Raw genomic sequence first — 23,928 nt, forward strand, 5'->3', positions numbered from 1 at the left:
GTAAATAAGTTAATCTCCTACATACAGTACATTACTACTCCTCAACTGTGACAAACATCTGATGTCAACAGGCTCCTGTATATGACTACGAAAATAACTGGCCCCCAATATACACTGAGTATACAAAACATTAAGGACACCTACTCTTTCCATGACATAGACTGACCATGTGAATCCAGGTGAAAGCTACGATCCCTTATTGATGTCACTTGTTAAATCCACTTCAATCAGTGTAGCTGAAGGGGAGGAGACAGGTTAAAGAAGGATTTTTAAGCCTTGAGACAATAGAGACATGGATTGTGTATGTGTGCCATTCAGAGGGTGAATGGGCAAGACAAAATATTTAAGTGCCTTTGAACGGGGTATGGTGGTAGGTGCCAGGCGCACCGGTTTGTGTCAAGAACTGCAACGCTGCTGAGTTTTTCACGCTCAACAGTTTCCCTTGTGTATCAAGAATGGTCCACCACCCAAAGGACATCCAGCCAACTTGACACAACTGTGGGAAGCATTGGAGTCAACATGGGCCAGCATCCATAGGAACGCTTTTGACACCTTGTAGAATCCATGCCCCAACTCAATATTAAGAAGGTGCTCCTAATGTTTGGTATACTCTGTGTATGTTAGAGGCTTTTAAAAATGTTTTACTTTTTATCACTCTGATCAATTAGATTATTCTTATAACCATGATGAGGTATGGCGATCTCTCCATCAAGGAGCAGTCTCCAATAAAAATAAATAACTCTGATTCTAAAAAGGTGGAAAAATAGGTCAACCAAGGAACAAATATACATTGTTAATCATTACTAATTAACAACAACTCAATGATTGTTGGTCCACGTGATACACAGACCATTGATTGGTCTTTCAGTGCTTGCTCACATTGACCATGAGAATCATTTGTACCTAGTAGAATTTCAATTTACACTACAGCATTACAGTAAGTGCAGTACATTAATGTACATTAACGTGCAAGGCTACATATCTTACAGTTCAGTGTGATCGTTGATGCATTGTGGCTAATCTACATCTTTGCCAACAGGTTACTGACCAGCCTCTGTAGGTCCTGAGTGCGCATGCGTGTGGTCTCCAGTACCTCCTCATGGTTGGCCTTCTCCTGGCTGTCATAGTCTATGACCACCTTGTTGGTGATGAGAGACAGACCGAAGACACGAAGACCACAGTGACGAGCCACCACCACCTCAGGGACTGTACTCATACCTACAGAGCACAGAGAGGGTGAGAAAGAAGACAAGCATTGGAGTTCTGTAGAAGAAATGGACGTCTATTGAAAGATTTCAAGGCATTGATGAAGCCCAATGAACCATACTAACCCACAGCATCTGCGCCTAGTTTCTGAAGAGCTCTGCACTCTGCGATGGTCTCAAAGGTGGGACCTGCCAGCATGCAGTACACGCCTTGCTGGATGAAGGAGGAACAGCCCTGCTCCTCAGCAGTCTCTTTGGCCAGTACAGAAAGGTCTTTGTCATAGGCGTCCGACATGCAGGGAAAACGCACTCCAAACCTGAAGAGATACATAAAGTCCTGTGTCATATCAGAGGCCCTCAATGTCAGGTAAAGGATCAAGTACAATCCAAGGAGTCCACAAGGATAATACCCATGCCCTTTACTGTAATAAAATGCCAGTAATCAGGCTCCTCAGTGTATGGGGAAATGGTGGAGGAAACCGCTGGGGATCCTGTTTACTCAGCAGAGCGAGGAGCCCATGCTCCTCAAACAGAGGGAACGTGCAACATGACCCTTCCTTCCAAAGATCAAAAGACTGCTATTCTAACCAGGAGTGATGGAAGGCTCACCTTTCATCGTTGTGACCACACAGTGGGTTCTGGCCTGCAAAGCCTGGCATGTTGATGTGATCCTTGATCAGCATGATGTCACCCACTTTAAAGTTGGGGTTCAGCCCCCCAGCAGCATTAGTGACAATCAGGGTCTCCACCCCCAGCAGGAAGAACACTCGCACCGGGTATGTCACCTAGAAAGAGAGAGGAACTAGAGCTAAGAGATCACTTGCTCAGTGCTGACATTTTTCAGCAGCAAGACTGCACTGTTTTCCTTATTACTAGGTGACTAGACTATAATCATTTTCACTATAATCACTATAATTATTTTCACAAAAGAAAGTAAATAAAACATTTTTCAGTCATAATGCGTAGTGCGTACAGTTTTTGTACTTATTATAGATCCCCATTAGCTGCTGCCAAGTCAGCAGCTACTCTTCCTGGGGTCCAGCAACATTAAGGCAGTTTTACACAATTTAAAATATTACATGACATTACATTTAATTACACTTTACCCAATACACAGGCCACTACTCCACTATCACATATTTACAATCCAACATCCATGTGTCCATCTGTCCATGTGTCCATGTGTCCATGTGTCCATGTGTCCGTGTGTCCATGTGTGTAGAGTGCGTGTCTTATCATGTGTATGTGTAGGTCAGGGTGCAGATCATATTGTGTCCAAAGATTTACGATGAAAATTCAACTCACACTGTCAAAGGTTAACCAGAATTGCCTGCTATGCTACTTTCACAGAGGTTAAAAGCTAACTAAAGACACTAACAGTGTTTATTCTGGCATTATGGGACTTCTTTTCTTCATAAAAGTGCACACTGGTGAAGTATTATTGAGTATCCTAACTACTCATTTGAAAGAATATAGTAGCTGCATTTACAAAATAGGTGTCAGGTTTACCATGGGATATACAAGCATTTCAATACACTTCCACAACATTCATTAAATATGAATCCAATGTAATGAGGATATGGTTGGTGGAGAGAGTTGAGCTCACCGTGGCAATGTTATAGCCTTCGTAGAAGTGGAAGCGGCCCTGCATGCAGACACACTGCTTCCCCTGCAGATCCCCAAAAACCAGCTGACTGGCATGTCCTTGTACTGCAGTGGTGCAACAAGAAAGACAGGAGGAGCATTTTTATAGAATTGCTGAATGTAAATATTTCAGTCAGGTCCCAAGGACAGGAAGCAGCAGCCAGCATTGGGTGACGGTCTGGTTCTGGGTCACAGTGAAGGACTGGTGTTCTTACTTCAACTTTCAAAACATTGACGTAAACATTTCTTATCTAACATTAAATTATGAAATGCATAAGTTATCAATGATCATTATAACTTATATTGAGCTTTGGTCAAGTGGTCACTAAGCATAACACTGTAAGATAGTATGTCATGTCTACTGGATGATGTAATGATGCATGTACAAACTGAAGACAGCATGATGCTGTACAGTTTCAGGTGGGACAGTACAGGATAAGGATATTGTCTGACCTGTGCTGTTGGGGAAGCATGGGATGTCCTTGTAGGGAAACACAGTCTTGTTGTCCAGCAGGTCAGCCAGGCCACCCAGGCCAGAGCCACAGATGATGGCTACTTTAGGCCTCTGCTCAGTGTGGGACAGCAACCAATCAGCTGTTTCCCTGTAATCCTCATATTTGTAACTGAGGGAAGAAACAGATAGTAAATTCATGCTATTCAATAAGATATAATAATAATATATGCCATTTAGCAGACGCTTCTATCCAAAGCGACTTACATTCATGCGTGCATATATTTTTACAAATGGTTGGTCCTGGGAATCGAACCCACAATCCTGCCGTTAATCTAAATCATCAAAGATCATCTGTGTTTCAGCAGAGATAGGCTACTATACACCTTTCATCTGAACACAACCAATGGGAACATTTGTTAGTTGACGATGCCCAACCTGTCAATTACAGAAGGGTGATCTTCAAAAGTATCTTTGCAACTCCTACAGCTGGTAACAACATAATCACAGACACAACACACCCCGTAACCCCTCTCTTGGTACTGTGTGTGTGTGTGTGTGTGTGAGTGAGTGACTGAGTGAGTGAGTGAGTGAGTGAGTGAGTGAGTGAGTGAGTGAGTGAGTGAGTGAGTGAGTGAGTGAGTGAGTGAGTGAGTGAGTGAGTGAGTGAGTGAGTGAGTGAGTGTGTGAGTGAGTGAGTGAGTGAGTGAGTGAGTGAGTGAGTGAGTGAGTGAGTGAGTGAGAAAGCGAGAGAGAGTTTTATCTAATTGAATTAATTTGAATTGTGAGTTCAACTAAATGTAATGAACTTCTACACATTCAAACTCTACAAGCGCATCGACTTCATTTGAGACACATCACTGTTGTTGGCAAACTCATCGGGTGAATGACTGCAAGTCCTCTCATTTAAAAGCAGGCCTACACAGCTTTTATAAGTTACCATAAACCCAATTAGATCACTTGACTAGAGGTCACTCTAACAAACATTAGTTGCAGAAGGCAGTTTGAGTTCTGTTGGTTTAAAAAAAGTTTTATCATCCTCATGTTCGATGTTAGCAATAAATCTCCAGTCACCATAAACTTTCATATCAGCAGGTCATGTTTTATGGGTTGCATATGCTTCATAATAAAGCTGGTTTTAAAACGGGAAATAGTGGTAATTCAACCTTCTGCTCGCTGTAGTAAAATGGTGGGCGCTACAAGTGAAAGAAGCAGCCGGATTGGATGATTCAGTGGCAGCGCAGTGCGTACAGCACGGAGCTGTCCGTGGTGCTGCTGGCTGCTGCGGGATCAGCGCTTTCCATTCAGGATGGTCCACAGAGCCGCGCAACTACACACTCCCACTGAACCAGGCGCTCAATGAACACCCACAATGGCCACTCATTTTGTATTTATTGGCAGACAAAGGCGGGTCCCTTTCCTTTCAAATGAGCTGGCAAAAGCTAGGGCTGCTTTCAATGCTTGAATGCATTTTGCATAGGATTTGCATGAAAAGGAAGCATGTCTCTTTAAGTGCTGCCAACGCTAACGTGTACCTATAACTATGAGGATGTAGGCAGCCTAGTCGCTAAAATTATAGTGAGATAAAAAGCTTAAATATTGTTCAATATTATGAACCGAATTTTGTCAGTGGGACCAGAACATTAATATGTTACTGTGCGCTTCCAACCCTCGACACAGACAAATTGTTTAGTATCCGCAGCTAAATTATTATAGGCTCTACTGTGTAGCCTATCAGGAGGACAACCGTTCACTCCGTTTTACTCCGATATACACTGATATATTATCTTACCTGCATTGGTTTGAGGATGAAATGTTCATTGCTGATGACGAGGTAAAGCTACAGCAGAAATGGTTTGTTCGTCAGCTACAGCGTTTAGCGACACACGGTAATCGTAGAACAAGGTCAGTGATGGGAGAGTGGCGTGACGGAGGAGGAGTCGTTGGATTTGCGGTTCATTTGAAAGGGCTCGTTGTTCTAATCCAATTGTCTAACAGACTGGGCCGCGCTCACTAACCCAAGCAATAAACCTTGAGGAATGACACTGACAGCGGACCAGCCGTTGACAACATAGGGAACTGAAAGACTCCTATGACTAAAGCAGAACAAATAATGAGTAACTCCACATTAAAGCTTCACCACAAAACAATGATTTACTGATAGTGAAGGTGCATGAAGGGGAACTTTTGATTTGTCTAGGCTACCTGAAACCATGCTCCCACACTGGAAATCCCCATGTTAATAGTTCTGTTAACACTCAGAGCAGAGAACCGAATCAGTCAACTACAATTTTGTTGATGTGTTGTGCTGGGGGAAAATCACCAAAAATGGAAATATGCCCACTCTTTTGAATGTCTCCATGTGCTCAAAGAGCCTGCTCTGACTCATGTGAAATGCAAAAAGACCCGTCATTTCTGTAATTTCAGTGTGGTTAGATGCAGTGGTGGAAAAAGTATTCAAGTGTCATACTTCAGTAAAAGTAAACATACCTTAACAGAAATCTGACTCAAGTAAAAGTGAAAGTTACCCAGTAAAACACTACTTGAGTAAAAGTCTAAAAGTATCTGGTTTTAAATGTACTTAAGTACAGTGGTAGAAAAAGTACTCAATTGTCATACAGTGGGGGAAAAAAGTATTTAGTCAGCCACCAATTGTGCAAGTTCTCCCACTTAAAAAGATGAGAGAGGCCTGTAATTTTCATCATAGGTACACGTCAACTATGACAGACAAAATGATTTTAAAAAATCCAGAAAATCACATTGTAGGATTTTTAATGAATTTATTTGCAAATTATGGTGGAAAATAAGTATTTGGTCAATAACAAAAGTTTCTCAATACTTTGTTATATACCCTTTGTTGGCAATGACACAGGTCAAACGTTTTCTGTAAGTCTTCACAAGGTTTTCACACACTGTTGCTGGTATTTTGGCCCATTCCTCCATGCAGATCTCCTCTAGAGCAGTGATGTTTTGGGGCTGTCGCTGGGCAACACGGACTTTCAACTCCCTCCAAAGATTTTCTATGGGGTTGAGATCTGGAGACTGGCTAGGCCACTCCAGGACCTTGAAATGCTTCTTACGAAGCAACTCCTTCGTTGCCCGGGCGGTGTGTTTGGGATCATTGTCATGCTGAAAGACCCAGCCAGGTTTCATCTTCAATGCCCTTGCTGATGGAAGGAGGTTTTCACTCAAAATCTCACGATACATGGCCCCATTAATTTTTTCCTTTACACGGATCAGTCGTCCTGGTCCCTTTGCAGAAAAACAGCCCCAAAGCATGATGTTTCCAGAGGAGCCTCTTAAAGAAGAAGTTACAGGTCTGTGAGAGCCAGAAATCTTGCTTGTTTGTAGGTGACCAAATACTTATTTTCCACCATAATTTGCAAATAAATTCATTTAAAATCCTACAATGTGATTTTCTGGATTTTTTTTTCTCAATTTGTCTGTCATAGTTGACGTGTACATATAATGAAAATTACAGGCCTCTCTCATCTTTTTAAGTGGGAGAACATGGACAATTGGTGGCTGACTAAATACTTTTTTTTTCTAATTTCTTATATTAAGCAAACCAGATGGCACGATTTTCGTATTATTTTTAATTACGGACAGACAGGGGCACACTCCAACACTCAGACATAATTTACAAACACAGTATTTGTGTTTCCTGAGTCCACCTGACCAGAGGCAGTAGGGATGACAAAGTGTTATATTGATAGGTGCCATAAATCTGTCCTGCTTGAGCATTCTTTAGGTGTCAGGGAAAATGTATGGAGTAAAAAGTACATTATTTTCTTTAAGAATGTAGTGGAGTAAAAGTAAAAGTTGTCAAAAATATAAATAGTAAAGTAAAGTACAGATACCCGCAAAAAACGACTTAAGTAGTACTTAAAATTATTTTTACTTAAGTACTTTACACCACTGGTTAGATGTCAGGTTTTGGTTTAATTTTGCTTTGTTGTGTAGGCCTACATTGAGAAAGAGTGCAACTGGCAGGCTACTTCAAGGTCTTTCTTGGCCCTTGTCTTTCTCTCCCCCTGTGGATTATGTGTCGGAGCCTCAGAGGGGCTTGTCTGGTGATATTTGAGACATGGCACTGCCTTGTCAGGTTCTTCTGTTCTCCAGACAATATCCCTTAGTTTTATGTAGTGTCTACTGTCTACCGTAAAGGTGTATCTGGAAAACCAGTTTAAATCAGCAGAATTGCTAACTACAGGAATATGAAAGGCATAAAGTGGAACATGGTTGAAAAAAGAAACACTGAAGTTTTTTTCTGTCAGGTTTTTCCACCCTTTTAACTATTACACACATAAGGGCTACACACATTTTTTCACAGTTCTTAAGTGGAAAATCCAATGACAGAGATTAAGCAGAGGGCACATAGTAGCTGGTGTATAATAGTATGATGGACCTCCAGGAACCTCCAAACAGTCACCACTCGAGGAACAAGACTTACGAAACTCTACAAAATCAATATGTGGGCAAGCAGAGCTAGGCATATTTGTAAAAGGATCAAACTAATAGGATTTGTAGGCATGAAACGGAAAGCAAATTCCCCTCCTGTCATCCCTGTTCCATACATTCCCTGTGAGACACCCCGTCCCCCACAGTGGCATTCCTTCCCCTCCTGTCATCCCTCGTGCAAAGGCTGGGCCGACTCTGAAATACCAGACATCTCAATTAAAACTGCAGCTTTCTGGTCAGACTTCCAATGAGGGTTTGTAGATGTGATACACAGGGAATTCACAACAGTAGCTTTGGGATTACTGTAAATTACAGTTTGTAAATTTTTTTTGACATGAACAAATAGTTGCAATTTCTTATACATGCTGCCTGAATTAATTGTGTAATCTGGTAAATCTCTCCAAGATTATATTGTATTATGAAACAATAACAATAACAATTAAATAAACTACCTTTTCAACCTCTACAACCTCTGCAAGACACATTGTGTTGAATGAAAACAATGATCTAAATTTACAGGTCACTACAATGGAAAGTTGAAATCCTTCTGTGGGAACTTGGTGGAAACCAACTGGGTTAGTAGAAATGAGGCAACTTCATGAGAGTTTGTTGTAAATGAGAATAATAATTATAGAACTACTACTAATGAATTGAGATAGGGAGAAATTAGCTATTTCTATAAAAAAAAAACACTGTGGATTATTCCTTTTTTAGGCCATTTTTGCTGAAGTCAATCCCCTACATTGTTGTAATGTTGTAACTCAACCAGACATATTATATCTTATCAATGAATGTGGTATAGGGATTTAGGCCTAGACCCATACTGTACTTTTTTCGGTGATGAAAAATATGCTTGTGTATTTTGAGAGAAACACCCTGGTATCAGGGTCTTCAGGACAAAATAATCTGCTGCTCTATTATTCATTAATTCAAGGGAATTCGGGTCATGGGTGACTAGTTAACGTTAGCTTGGCTCTCTCTGTGTGTTTCATGCCGTGGGAGGAGGGGTTGGTTCGTTGGCAGAGAGCAATGGCTAGCTAGTATGCTAACTATTCTAGCTAACTAACTGGCTGAATAAGTTGACGACGTACTCACTCAAACTGTCAAAACTAACCCAAAACTTTACACAACGTTAGACACGGACACGAATGATCTGTTTGGCGTGTTAACACACTGGTGGTTTGTTGTAACCGAGTATTGGTGCTAAACCGTGTTATTGGAGGCTGGCATGCTAGTTGGCTATGGCGTCATAGGATTCGGTGCCCTGGACGGTTTTCACAGAATAATACTGTACCAAGTTAGCTAGCTGAATAAACTAAGTTAGAGTCTATTCCTAGAAAACATTGAACCGCTGTAGTTTACAACAATTATAATTTCTAAAGTGGAAGTTGGGAGAGTTATATTTGAGTGTTTCAGTGACACGTAAGTGAGGGAGGCCCGCTCTGTCGCTTTCCCAGATGTTTAGTTCATTTCATTCTGATCTCCTTTGCATTATTGTAGCCTTTTTCTGTAGCCTGTCAACTATGTGTCTGTCTATCCCTGTTCTCTCCTCTCTGCACAGGCCATACAAACGCTTCACACCGCGTGGCTGCTGCCACTCTAATCTGGTGGTCCCTGCGTGCACGACCCACGTGGAGTTCCAGGTCTCCGGCAGCCTCTGGAACTGCCGTTCTGCGGCCAACAAGGCAGAGTTCATCTCAGCCTATGCTACCCTCCAGTCCCTCGACTTCTTGGCGCTGACGGAAACATGGATTACCACAGAAAACACTGGCACTCCTACTGCTCTTTCCTCGTCTGACCATGTGTTCTCGCATACCCCGAGAGCATCTGGTCTCTCTTTTTCCCCTGACCCATCTGTCTATCTCCTGATTTGAATTCCATGCTGTCACAGTCACTAGCCCATTCAAGCTTAACATCCTTGTCATTTATCGCCCTCCAGGTTCCCTTGGAGAGTTCATCAATGAGCTTGACACCTTGATAAGTTCCTTTCCTGAGGATGGCTCACCCCTCACAGATCTGGGTGACTTTAACCTCCCTACGTCTGCCTTTGACTCATTTCTCTCTGCCTCTTTCTTTCCACTCCTTTCCTCTTTTGACCTCACCCTCTCACCGTCCCCCCCTACTCACAAGGCAGGCAATACGCTTGACCTCATCTTTACTAGATTCTATTCTTCTACTAATCTCACTGCAACTCCCCTCTAAGTCTCTGACCACTACTTTGTATCCTTTTCTCTCTCGCTCTCTTCCAACACTACTCACTCTGCCCCTACTCAGATGGTAATGTGCCGTCGCAACCTTCGCTCTCTCTCTCCTCTTCCATCCTATCATCTCTTCCCTCTGCTATGTGCTATGTGATCACGCTCTCCGTAGCCGATGTGAGTAAGACTTTTAAGCAGGTCAACATTCACAAGGCCGCAGGGCCAGACGGATTACCAGGACGTGTACTCCGAGCATGTGCTGACCAACTGGCAAGTGTCTTCACTGACATTTTCAACATGTCCCTGACTGAGTCTGTAATACCAACATGTTTCAAGCAGACCACCATAGTCCCCGTGCCCAAGAACTCTAAGATAACCTGCCTAAATGACTACCGACCCGTAGCACTGACGTCTGTAGCCATGAAGTGCTTTGAAAGACTGGTCATGGCTCACATCAACAGCATAATCCCAGAAACCCTAGACCCACTCCAATTTGCATACCGCCCCAACAGATCCACAGATGATGCAATCTCTATCGCACTCCACACTGCCCTTTCCCACCTGGACAAGAGGAACACCTACGTGAGAATGCTATTCATTGACTACAGCTCAGCATTCAACACCATAGTGCCCTCTAAGCTCATCACTAAGCTAAGGATCCTGGGACTAAACACCTCCCTCTGCAACTGGATCCTGGACTTCCTGACGGGCCGCCCCAGGTGGTAAGGATAGGTAACAACACATCTGCCACACTGATCCTCAACACGGGGGCCCCTCAGGGGTGCGTGCTCAGTCCCCTCCTGTACTCTCTGTTCACCCATGACTGCATGGCCAGGCACGACTCCAACACCATCATTAAGTTTGCCGACGACACAACAGTGGTAGGCCTGATCACCGACAACGATGAGACAGCCTATAGGGAGGAGGTCAGAGATCTGGCCGTGTGGTGCCAGGACAACAACCTCTCCCTCAACGTGACCAAGACAAAGGAGATGATTGTGGACTACAGGAAAAAAAAGAGGACTGAGCACGCCCCCATTCTCATCGACGGGGCTGTAGTGGAACAGGTTGAGAGCTTCAAGTTCCTTGGTGTCCACATCACCAACGAACTATCATGGTCCAAACACACCAAGACAGTCGTGAAGAGGGCACGACAAAGCCTATTCCCCTCAGGAGACTAAAAAGATTTGGCATGGGTCCTCAGATCCTCAAAAAATTCTACAGCTGCACCATCGAGAGCATCCTGACTGGTTGCATCACCGCCTGGTATGGCAACTGCTTGGCCTCTGACCGCAAGGCACTACAGAGGGTAGTGCGTACGGCCCAGTACATCACTGGGGCAAAGCTCCCTGCCATCCAGGACCTCTATACCAGGCGGTGTCAGAGGAAGGCCCTCAAAATTGTCAAAGACTCCAGCCACCCTAGTCATAGACTGTTCTCTCTGCTACCGCACGGCAAGCGGTACCGGAGTGCCAAGTCTAGGTCCAAAAGACTTCTCAACAGCTTCTACCCCCAAGCCATAAGACTCCTGAACAGCTAATCATGGCTACCCGGACTATTTGCACTGCCCCCCACCCCATCCTTTTTACGCTGCTGCTACTCTGTTAAGTAAGTATTTATGCATAGTCACTTTAACTCTACCCACATGTACATATTACCTCAACTACCTCAACTAGCCGGTGCCCCCGCACATTGACTCTGCAACGGTACCCCCCTGTATATATAGCCTCCCTACTGTCACTTTATTTTACTGTATATATAGCCTCCCTACTGTCACTTTATTTTACTTCTGCTCTTTTTTTCTCAACACTTTTTTTGTTGTTGTTGTTTTATTCTTACTTTTTTGTTTAAAATAAATGCACTGTTGGTTAAGGGCTGTAAGTAAGCATTTCACTGTAATGTCTGCACCTGTTGTATTCGGCGCATGTGACCAATAAAATTTGATTTGATTTGATTTAAATCCTTCTCCCTCCGATCTCCTGATTCTTCCTCCTCAACCCTCCTCTCCTCCCTTTCTGACTCTCTATGTCCCCTATCCTCCCGGCCGGCTCGGTCCTCCCCTCCTGCTCCGTGGCTTGACGACTCATTGTGAGTTCACAGAAGAGGGATCTGGGCAGCCGAGTGGAAATTGAGGAAAACTAGACTCCCTGCAGACCTATCATCTTTTCACTCCCTCCTCTCTACATTCTCTTCCTCTGTTTCCGCTGCTAAAGCCACTTTCTACCACTCTAAATGTCAAGCCTCTGCCTCTAACCCTAGGAAGCTCTTTGCCACCTTCTCCTCCCTGCTGAACCCTCCCTCCTCCCTCTCTGTGGATGATTTCGTCAACCATTTTGAAAAGAAGGTTGATGACATCCGATCCTTATTTATTAAGTCAAATGACACCACTGGTCCTGCTCACACTGCCCTACCCTATGCTTTGACTTCTTTCTCACCTCTCTCTCCAGATGAAATCTTGCGACTTGTGACGGCCGGCCGCCCAACAACCTGCCCGCTTGACCCTATCCCCTGCTCTCTTCTCCAGACCATTTCCGGAGACCTTCTCCCTTACCTCATCTCGCTCATCAACTCATCCTTGACCGCTGGCCATGTCCCTTCCGTCTTCAAGAGAGCGAGAGTTGCACCCCTCCTCAAAAAACCTACACTCGTTCCCTCCGATGTCAACTACTACAGACCAGTATCCCTTCTTTCTTTTCTCTCCAAAACTCTTGAGCGTGCCGTCTCTAGCCAACTCTCCTGCTATCTCTCTCAGAATGACCTTCTTGATCCAAACCAGTCAGGTTTCAAGACTGGACATTCAACTGAGACTGCTCTTCTCTGTGTCATGGAGGCTCTCCGCACTGCTAAAGCTAACTCTCTCTCCTCTGCTCTTATCCTTCTAGACCTATCCGCTGCCTTTGATACTGTGAACCATCAGATCCTCCTCTCCACCCTCTCTGAGTTGGGCATCTCCGGCGCTGCTCACTCTTGGATTGCGTCCTACCTGATAGGTCGCTCCTACCAGGTGGCGTGGCGAGAATCTGTCTCCGCACCACGTGCTCTCACCACTGGTGTCCCCCAGGGCTCAGTTCTAGGCCCTCTCCTATTCTCTCTATACACCAAGTCACTTGGCTCTGTCATATCCTCACATGGTCTCTCCTATCATTGCTACGCAGACAACACACAATTAATTTTCTCCTTTCCCCCTTCTGATAACCAGGTGGCGAACCGCATCTCTGCATGTCTGGCAGACATATCAGTGTGGATGTCGGATCACCACCTCAAGCTGAACCTCGGCAAGACGGCGCTGCTCTTCCTCCCGGGGAAGAACTGCCTGCTCCATGATCTCGCCATCACGGTTGACAACTCCATTGTGTCCTCCTCCCAGAGTACAAAGAACCTTGGCGTGACCCTGGACAACACCCTGTCGTTCTCCGCTAACATCAAAGCGGTGACCCGATCCTGCAGGTTCATGCTCTACAACATTCACAGAGTACGACCCTACCTTACACAGAAAGCGGCACAGGTCCTAATCCAGGCACTTGTCATCTCCCGTCTGGATTACTGCAACTCGCTGTTGGCTGGGCTCCCTGCCTGTGCCATTAATGTGGTCCTCTGTAGCTCAGCTGGTAGAGCACGGCGCTTGAAACGCCAAGGTAGTGGGTTCGATCCCCGGGACCACCCATACACAAAAATGTATGCACGCATGACTGTAAGTCGCTTTGGATAAAAGCGTCTGCTAAATGGCATATTATTATTATTTATTATTATTAAACCCCTACAACTTATCCAGAACGCTTCAGCCCGTCTGGTGTTCAACCTTCCCAAGTTCTCTCATGTCACCCCGCTCCTCCGCACACTCCACTGGCTTCCAGTTGAGGCTCGCATCTACTACAAGACATTGGTGCTTGCCTACGGAGCTGTGAGGGGAACGGCACCTCCTTATCTTCAGGCTCTGATCAGACCCTACACCCAAACGAGGGCACTACGTTCATCCACCTCTGGCCTGCTAGCTCCCCTGCCTCTACGGAAGCACAGTTCCCGCTCAGCCCAGTCAAAGCTATTTGCTGCTCTGGCACCCCAATGGTGGAACAAGCTCCCCCACGACGCCAGGACAGCGGAGTCACTGACCACCTTTCGGAGACACTTGAAACCCTACCTCTTTAAGGAATACCTGGAATAGTATAAGGTAATCCTTCTCCCCCCAAAAATTGTTTTATAAATAAATAAAGAACAAAAAAAAGGGGTTGTCCCACTGGCTATCATAAGTTGAATGCACCAATTTGTAAGTCGCTTTGGATAAGAGCGTCTGCTAAATGATGTAAATGTAAATGTAAAATTATCTTCCACACTTTCTACTACCTAGTGCATACTCATGCATATGTCTCTACTGGGATCAAATAACTGTTAAAGAAACATAAAACATCCTTTGTGTTTCTGATAGAAAACAGTACAAATATGCTGCCACCACATTTTATAGATTCATATCCCAAATGTAGCTTACATATTGTCTAGCAAGACTTCCAAACTGTTTCACTTGTAGTTTGAGTGCTCAGAAAGGAATGCATGCATAGCCTACTAATTAAACCTAGTGAGATAAATCTAACATTTATCATCTTGATAAATAGGCTAGATAGAAGACTGCAAAGCCGACTCACTCTGATATCAGAGGGTGGGTGGGAGGTGGTGGGTGGGAGGTTGGGTAGTCTCAGGGGTCTCTTTGGATACATTGTTTCTGATATTGTCTCCTAAGCAAGCGGCTCCTCCCCCCCACGTGACCAATGAGGAGGAACGCGCAAGCCCGTAGAGTCGGTGCCATGGTAACGGCTAAATGCGCTACAAACTAAAATGGAGAGAAAGAGAAGGACAACTATTGGTGACTATTTAGTACATTTCTAAAAAAACTGCCAATGCCTGGTTATCATGGATATTAAGAACCTAGAAGTGAATAAACAATGTTGAACTGGCTTGATAAAGTAGACACATTTACTGACGTTTATCGCTAACGTTAGCTAAACTTGGTTGCTAGTATAACGTTACTGTACTGTTAGCAGATTGAACGCCAGACGAAATATTGACCAATTTATTTAGTACCTGGCTGGATTCAATATACCTTCGTTACCAATAATGTTAAGTTACTCACCCAAAGTAAAGACGATGCTAGCTACAGTGCTGAAGAACTGTTCTCTGTGCGCACAGGCTGTAATTTATCCAAAACACGAAATATATTACTTTTGAGCACTGTTTACCACCAGACTTGCCAAGTAACGTTAACGTAAGTTCAGTTTGAGAGGAAGAGAGAGGCCCAACTCTGCGGGAAATCTGCCTCCTTCAAGCAGGTTGCTTTTTTTCTTCGTTTTTTCGCCCACCAAGCAAATAATTTTTTTGTATGGAGGTCAATGAGAGTGTGGTGAATTTGGTCAACAACCTTTTTTATGGCTTATTTGCTACGTGAGGTTTATTTGATCGAATATATACGTTTCGTAATGCTTAAATTGTTACGATTGTACTGATATAAGTAGGACACGTGACATCCCGGCAACTTTGAGAAAAAACGCTTTATATAGCATAGCATCTCTCTCCGTTGAAGTCAACAACCCTAATCGAATATTCAAAAAGAGATTACAAAAATGAGACGTATCCACCAATCCAAACAAAGGATAGGCAAGAACTAGACAATGGCGCTATGTGGACAACGACTCCCATTGTTAGGGTAGAGAAACATGTATCTTCAGTTCGTCAGTCAGTATATTCATAATCTTTGCCTCAATTGAGGTAACTTTACTTGGCAACCACCAGACTAGCTCTGGTGTTGATAGCTAGCTATATTACACAATGGCAATATGCGGAAAATGCAAATGAGACATGATTCAACTACACTGATTGATGAAAAATACCTACTAGAATAAATGGTCTTAGTGAGGCTGTCTTGTTGCTTTCTAAATAAATGAATATGTTCATATTCAACAGGATCTGCTGTATTCTCAAATGAACTAAACAAAGGAAGATCCAACTTTACAATGCCCATCTCCAAGGGTCAGGCATCCCATGCGTCTCTGCCAAGCCTGCCTCTGAAAATACCAGAGGGATTCAAGAGCAAAGTGTTGGCACCCAGGAATCCCAAGCTAGTTAGAAGAGAGGATAGGCCCAAAAAAGTGAGTACATTCATATGGAATGTATGTTTTGAATATACACATAACTGGCAGCTATATTTCAAGTAAAAACCATGAAATAAGTGCAGTTTGATGTTTACCTATTGATGAACTAACTAATGGAGAGATGTTATTGTGGGGGAAATTAAGCATAATATGTGTTTGAGTTGGCCTATTCTAAAAGGGGAGAATATTAAGATTCCAGGAATGTGTCTGTGGCCAAGGATGGACATCTTTAATGATCACTCATGCATTCCGTACAATTATTTGAATTCCCTTTCTCAATGTAGCTGACACCGTCTGCTTTTGCACAAGAGATGTCCCAATCTACGGAGGAGCGGCTGGCAAATACACATGAGATGCACCCGCCACGCATTCTAGAGCTGATAGACATGAGTGAGACCACTCACCAGAAGGTAAAGTCTATGCAAATGCACTATCAATCAATCAATCAATTTTATTTTATATAGCCCTTCGTACATCAGCTAATATCTCGAAGTGCTGTACAGAAACCCAGCCTAAAACCCCAAACAGCTAGTAATGCAGGTGTAGAAGCACGGTGGCTAGGAAAAACTCCCTAGAAAGGCCAAAACCTAGGAAGAAACCTAGAGAGGAACCAGGCTATGAGGGGTGGCCAGTCCTCTTCTGGCTGTGCCGGGTGGAGATTATAACAGAACCATACCAAGATGTTCAAAAATGTTCATAAGTGACAAGCATGGTCAAATAATAATCAGGAATAAATCTCAGTTGGCTTTTCATAGCCGATCATTAAGAGTTGAAAACAGCAGGTCTGGGACAGGTAGGGGTTCCATAACCGCAGGCAGAACAGTTGAAACTGGAATAACAGCAAGGCCAGGCGGACTGGGGACAGCAAGGAGTCACCACGGCCGGTAGTCCCGACGTATGGTCCTAGGGCTCAGGTCTCTCAGTTGGCTTTTCATAGCCGATCATTAAGAGTTGAAAACAACAGGATTTCCCAACTGGCGGCCTGTGGGCCGAGTTTGGCCCACGGGTGATTTTATTTGGCCCCCCATGTTTTCAGAGCAAAAATAAATACATTTCCAAAGTATTCCCACGCATAATAGAAAGTTACAGTATAAACTCAGCAAAAAAAGAAACGTCCCTTTTTCAGGACCCTGTTTTCCAAAGATAATTAATAAAAATCCAAATAACTTCACAGATCTTCATTGTAAAGGGTTTAAACACTGTTTCCCATGCTTGTTCAATGAACCATAAACAATTAATGAACATGCATCTGTTGAACGGTCATTAAGACACTTAACAGCTTACAGACGGTAGGCAATTAAGGTCACAGTTATGAAAACGTAGGACACTAAAGAGGCCTTTCTACAGAAGAAAGATGCCCAGCTCATCTGCGTGAACGTGCCTTAGGCATGCTGCAAGGAGGCATGAGGACTGCAGATATGGCCAGGGCAATAAATTGCAATGTCTGTACTGTGAGACGCCTAAGACAGCGCTACAGGGAGACAGGATGGACAGCTGATCGTCCTCGCAGTGGCAGACCACGTGTAACAACACCTGCACAGGATCGGTACGTCCGAACATCACACCTGCGGGACAGGAACAGGATGGCAACAACAACTGCCCGAGTTACACCAGGAACGCACAATCCCTCCATCAGTGCTCAGACTGTCCACAATAGGCTGAGAGAGGCTGGACTGAGGGCTTCTAGGCCTGTTGTAAGGCAGGTCCTCACCAGAAGTTTTTTTTATTTAACCTTTATTTAACCAGGTAAGCCAGTTGAGAACAAGTTCTCATTTACAACTGTGACCTGGCCAAGATAAAGCAAAGCAGTGCGATAAAAAACAACAACACAGAGTTACATATGGAATAAACAAAACGTACAGTCAATAACACAATATAAAATCTATATACAGTGTGTGCAAATGTAGTAAGTTATGGAGGTAAGGCAATAAATAGGCCATAGTGCAAAATAATTACAGTTTAGTATTAACACTGGAGTGATAGATGTGCAGAAGATGATGTTTTAAGCATCAGTTGTCAGAGCACCTTACCGATCACTGCACCTGTACACAGCCCATCTGAAATTAGCCCGCCCAACTACCTCATCCCTATATTGTTATTTATTTTGCTAATTTGTACCCCAGTATCTCTATTTGCACATCATCTCTTGCACATCTATCATTCCAGTGTTAATACTAATTGTAATTATTTTGCACTATAGCCTATTTATTGCCTTACCTCCATAACTTGCTACATTTGCACACACTGTATATATATTTTTCTGTTGTATTTTTGACATAATGTTTTGTTTTACCCCATATGTAACTCTGTGTTGTTGTTTTTATCGCACTGCTTTGCTTTATCTTGGCCAGGTCGCAGTTGTAAATGAGAACTTGTTCTCAACTGGCTTACCTGGTTAAATAAAAATAAAATAAAAATGTGCAAATAGAGATACTGGGGTGCAAATGAGCAAAATAAATAACAATGTAAATAACAATATGGGGATGAGGTAGTTGGGTGGGCTAATTACAGATGGGCTCTGTACAGGTGCAGTGATCGGTAAGCTGCTCTGACAACTGATGCTTAAAGATAGTGACGGAGATAAGTGTCTCCAGCTTCAGAGATTTTTGCAGTTCGTTCCAGTCATTTGCAGCAGAGAACTGGAAGGAATGGCGGCCAAAGGAGGTGTTGGCTTTGGGGATGACCAGTGAGATATACCTGCTGGAACGCATACTACGGGTTGGTGTTGCTATGGTGACCAATGAGCTAAAATAAGGCAGGGATTTGCCTAGAAGAGATTTATAGATGACCTGGAGCCAGTGGGTTTGGCGACGAATATGTAGTGAGGGCCAGCCAACGAGAGCATACAGGTCACAATGGTGGGTAGTATATGGGGCTTTGGTGACAAAACGGATGGCACTGTGATAGACTACATCCAATTTGCTGAGTAGAGTGTTGGAAGCTATTTTGTAAATTACATCGCCGAAGTCAAGGATCGGTAGGATAGTCCGTTTTACGAGGGCATGTTTAGCAGCATGAGTGAAGGAGGCTTTGTTGCGAAATAGGAAGCCGATTCTAGATTTAACTTTGGATTGGAGATGCTTAATGTGAGTCTGGAAGGAGAGTTTACGGTCTAACCAGACACCTAGGTATTTGTAGTTGTCCACATATTCTAAGTCAGACCCGCCGAGAGTAGTGATTCTAGTCGGGCGGGTGCAAGTGTCACGATCGTCTGAAGAAGCGGACCAATACGCAGCGCGTGGAGTGAACATGATGACTTTATTTATTAAAGCAACCACGAAAAACAACAAATGACGATAGTGAAGTCCTCTGTAACACTGACAGAAACATGGAACAAAAACCCACAAACACACAGTGAAACACAACAGTTTAAATATGGCTCCCAATCAGAGATAACGAGCCGACAGCTGACACTCGTTACCTCCGATTGGGAGTCAATGACCAAACATAGAAACCAACCCAACAGAAAAGCAAACATAGAAATACACCCAACAGAAAAATAACAACCCTGGCTCAAAATAAAAGTCCATAGAGCCAGAGTGTCACAGTACCCCCCCCTAAAGGTGCGAACTCCGGGCGCACCAGCATACAGTCTAGGGGAGGGTCTGGGTGGGCGTCTGTCCATGGTGGCGGCTCTGGCACTGGTCGTGGTCCCCACCCCACCATAGTCACTACCTGCTTACGTAGCCTCCTCCAAATGACCACCCCCCAACTAAACCCCACAGGATTAAGGGGCAGCACTGGACTAAGAGGCAGCACCGGACTCAGGGGCAGCACCGGACTAAGGGGCAGCACCGGGCTAAGGGGCAGTACCGGACTCAGGGGCAGCACCGGACTAAGGGGCAGCACCGGACTAAGGGGCAGCACCGGACTAAGGGGCAGCACCAGGATAAGGGACAGCACCAGGATAAGGGGCAGCACCAGGATAAGGGACAGCACCGGGCTAAGGGGCAGTACCGGACTAAATGGCGGATCCTGGCTGGCTGGCTCTGGCGGATCCTGGCTGGCTGGCGGATCCCGGCTGGACGGCTCTGGCGGATCCTGGCTGGCGGAAGGCTCTGGCTGATCCTGTCTGGCGGAAGGCTCTGGCTGATCCTGTCTGGCGGAAGGCTCTGGCTGGTCCTGTCTGGCGGACGGCTCTGGCTCCTGTCTGGCGGAAGGCTCTGGCTGATCCTGTCTGGCGGAAGGCTCTGGCTGATCCTGTCTGGCGGAAGGCTCTGGCTGATCCTGTCCGGCGGAGAGCTCTAGCGGCTCCCGGTCTGGCGGACGGCTCTGAAGGCTCATGGCAGACGGGCGGCTTTGCAGGCTCAGCTACAGACGGACAGTTCAGACGGGCGTTGGGCAGACGGACAGTTCAGACGGCGTTGGGCAGACGGGCAGTTCAGGCGCCGTTGGGCAGACGGGCAGTTCAGACGGGCGTTGGGCAGACGGACAGTTCAGGCGCCGTTGGGCAGACGGGCAGTTCAGACGGCGTTGGGCAGACGGACAGTTCAGGCCCCGTTGGGCAGACGGCAGACTCTGGCCGTCTGAGGCGCACCGTAGGCCTGGTGCGTGGTGCCGGAACTGGAGTTACCGGGCTGAGGACACGCATCTCAGGGCTAGTGCGGGGAGAAGCAACAGGGCATGCTTGGCCCTGGGGACGCACCATAGGCCTGATGCGTGGTGCCGGAACTGGAGGTACCCGGGCTGAGGACACGCATCTCAGGGCTAGTGCGGGAAGCAGCAACAGGGCATGCTTGGCCCTGGGGGACGCATCGTAGGCCTGATGCGTGGTGCCGGAACTGGAGGTACCGGGCTGAGGACACGCATCTCAGGGCTAGTGCGGGAAGCAGCAACAGGGCATGCTTGGGCCTGGGGACGACATAAGGCCTAGTGCGGAGAGCAGCAACAGGGCATGCTGGACCCTGGGGACGCACATAAGGCCTAGTGCGGAGAGCAGGAACAGGCCGGGCTGGGCTGGCGACGCGCACCGTCTCCCTGGTGCGGGTGGCCGAACAGGCCGGGCCGGGCTGGCGGGCGCACCGTATCCCTGGTGCGTGGAGCAGGAACAGGCCGGACTGGGCTGGCGACGCGCACCGTATCCCTGGTGCGAGTGGCCGGAACAGGCCGGGCCGGGCTGGCGAGCGCACCGTATCCCTGGTGCGTGGAGTAGGAACAGGCCGGGCTGGGCTGGCGACGCGCACCGTATCCCTGGTGCGAGTGGCCGGAACAGGCCGGGCCGGGCTGGCGAAGCGCACCGTATCCCTGGTGCGTGAGTAGGAACAGGCCGGGCTGGGCTGGCGACGCGCACCGTATCCCTGGTGCGAGTGGCCGGAACAGGCCGGGCCGGGCTGGCGAAGCGCACCTTATCCCTGGTGCGTGGAGTAGGAACAGGCCGGTCCGTACCGGGAACACACACCACTGGCCTCAACCGAGGATCAGGAACGGGCCGGACCGGACTGGCAACACACATCAGTCTTTCACGCCGTGCCACAAACACTTCCCTCCCTCTACTCGCCAATGGCTCCCGTACTCTGTTAGCCTTCTCTCCTTTTCTCCCTGTGGCAGCCTCCTGCTGCCCAGCCGCCCAAGCCATGTGCCCCCCCCCAAAATTTTTTTGGGGTTGCCTCTCGTCCTTCCAACGATGGACCTGCTGACGCCGTTGCTCCTCTCTCGCCAGGGCCTTGATCCTCCCCCAAGGTCCCTTGCCCCCGAGCATGTCCTCCCAGGACCACGATTTGCCCACCTGGGCCATCGCCAGCCTCTCGATCTCCTTACCAGGCGCCTCCTCCCATGTCCAGTCTCTTTGCTCCTGGACACGCTGCTTGGTCCTTTTATGGTGGGTTTTTCTGTCACGATCGTCTGAAGAAGCGGACCAATACGCAGCGCGTGGAGTGAACATGATGACTTTATTTATTAAAGCAACCACGAAAAACAACAAATGACGATAGTGAAGTCCTCTGTAACACTGACAGAAACATGGAACAAAAACCCACAAACACACAGTGAAACACAACAGTTTAAATATGGCTCCCAATCAGAGATAACGAGCCGACAGCTGACACTCGTTACCTCCGATTGGGAGTCAATGACCAAACATAGAAACCAACCCAACAGAAAAGCAAACATAGAAATACACCCAACAGAAAAATAACAACCCTGGCTCAAAATAAAAGTCCATAGAGCCAGAGTGTCACAGCAAGCATCGTTCGATTGAAGAGCATGCATTTAGTTTTACTAGCGTTTAAGAGGATTTGGAGGCCACCGAAGGAGTGTTGTATGGCATTGAAGCTCGTTTGGAGGTTTGTTAACACAGTGTCCAATGAAGGGCCAGATTTATACAAAATGGTGTCGTCTGCGTAGAGGTGGATCTGAGAGTCACCAGCAGCAAGAGCGACATCATTGATATACACAGAGAAAAGAGTCGGCCCGAAATTGAACCCTGTGGCACCCCCATAGAGACTGCCAGAGGTCCAGACAACAGGCCCTCCGATTTGATACATTGAACTCTATCTGAGAAGTAGTTGGTGAACCAGGCGAGGCAGTCATTTGAGAAACCAAGGCTATTTAGTCTGCCAATAAGAATGCGGTGATTGACAGGGTCAAAAGCCTTGGCCAGGTCGATAAAGACGGCTGCACAGTACTGTCTTTTATCGATCGCGGTTATTATATCGTTTAGGACCTTGAGCGTGGCTGAGGTGCACCCATGACCAGCTCGGAAACCAGATTGCATAGCGGAGAATGTACGGTGGGATTTGAAATGGTCGGTGATCTGTTTGTTAACTTGGCTTTCAAATACTTTCGAAAGGCAGGGCAGGATGGATATAGGTCTGTAACAGTTTGGATCTAGAGTGTCACGGCAGCTTTCCAATCTCTGGGGATCTCAGACGATACGAAAGAGAGAGGTTGAACAGAATAGTAATAGGGGTTGCAACAATTTCGCGGCTAATTTTAGAAAGAAAGGGTCCAGATTGTCTAGCCCAGCTGATTTGTAGGGGTCCAGATTTTGCAGCTCTTTCAGGACATCAGCTATCTGAATTTGGGTGAAGGAGAAGCGGGGGGGGGCATGGGCAAGTTGCAGCGGAGGGTGCAGAGCTGGTGGCCGGGGTAGGGGTAGCCAGGTGGAAAGCATGGCCAGCCATGGCAAAATGCTTCTTGAAATTCTCGATTATCGTAGATTTATCGGTGGTGACAGTGTTTCCTAGCTTCAGTGCAGTGTGTAGCTGGGAGGAGGTGCTCTTATTCTCCATGGACTTTACAGTTTTTAACTGGTAATGGCGATGAAAGTTTGTGCTGAGGCTAAACAGATAAACAGGATAGGGTACCGTGTAAAGGGAACAGTCCAGCAGGCATCAGCTGAGTGATCATAAGGTCCAGTGAACAGCAATAGCTAAGTCCGGGAGCAGTTTGTAGGCTGCTACAGCACAGGCGAGCAGGAGGCACGGCTGTTGATTGCGCGTGCTAGCGGGCCGGGGCTAGAAGATGGATCTTCGTGGTCGCCGCAACGGGAAGCCTGTTGAAACCACATCAGACGATTACGCCGGCAGACCAGTCGTGATGGATCGGCGGGGCTCCGTGGTCGACACTAGGGAGGTCCCGTCCGGTTGACAGAGAGGTAGATAGCTGGGAGATGGGCCTGGCTCGAGGCTAGCTCAAGGGCTAACTAGTGAATCGGGACAGTGGTGAATTAGCCAACAACAGCCATTCAGGTTGCAGCGTAGCTTGTTGCGATGATCCGGTGTTAAGGTCCAGTGATTCAGCTGTTGAGAAGCCTTTTTGGACCTAGACAGTCTATGACTAGGGTGGCTGGAGACTTTGACAATTTTGAGGGCCTTCCTCTGACAAATCGATCC

General features: G+C 46.2%; 1 protein-coding gene and 1 long non-coding RNA gene across 3 annotated transcripts; one reads left to right on the top strand and one right to left on the bottom strand.

Annotated features, from left to right (window-relative positions):
- Nucleotides 1-573: 573 nt before the first annotated feature.
- Nucleotides 574-5,359, bottom strand: LOC121577273 (purine nucleoside phosphorylase-like). The gene is made up of 6 exons (XM_041891038.2): nt 5,093-5,359; nt 3,303-3,472; nt 2,812-2,915; nt 1,815-1,990; nt 1,332-1,522; nt 574-1,218 (listed from the first exon to the last, which is right to left on the bottom strand). Exons 1-6 carry the CDS (start codon nt 5,119-5,121, stop codon nt 1,022-1,024), a joined length of 867 nt encoding a protein of 288 aa, XP_041746972.1. The 5' UTR covers nt 5,122-5,359; the 3' UTR covers nt 574-1,021.
- A 9,367-nt stretch (nt 5,360-14,726) lies between these two features.
- Nucleotides 14,727-16,500, top strand: LOC123492001. 2 transcript variants are annotated; one of them, XR_006661578.1, is made up of 3 exons: nt 14,727-14,814; nt 15,909-16,093; nt 16,381-16,500. It is a non-coding gene; the product is annotated as an uncharacterized LOC123492001 (long non-coding RNA). The 2 variants fall into 2 exon arrangements; XR_006661579.1 differs by lacking the exon at nt 14,727-14,814 and adding an exon at nt 15,517-15,713.
- The last annotated feature ends 7,428 nt before the right edge of the window (nt 16,501-23,928 follow it).

This window comes from Coregonus clupeaformis, chromosome 11 (assembly GCF_020615455.1).
Source record: "Coregonus clupeaformis isolate EN_2021a chromosome 11, ASM2061545v1, whole genome shotgun sequence".
NCBI classification, from domain to species: domain Eukaryota; kingdom Metazoa; phylum Chordata; class Actinopteri; order Salmoniformes; family Salmonidae; genus Coregonus; species Coregonus clupeaformis.

What these genes read in the sequence shown, in the direction of transcription:
- LOC121577273 (XM_041891038.2), bottom strand. Translation starts at nt 5,121, where the DNA reads ATGAACATTTCATCCTCAAACCAATGCAG. An exon ending in ATGCTTCCCCAACAGCACAG is followed by an intron (nt 2,916 to 3,302) that starts GTCAGACAATAT and finishes GCACCACTGCAG; the next exon opens with TACAAGGACATGCCAGTCAG. An exon ending in ACTAGGCGCAGATGCTGTGG is followed by an intron (nt 1,219 to 1,331) that starts GTTAGTATGGTT and finishes TGTGCTCTGTAG; the next exon opens with GTATGAGTACAGTCCCTGAG.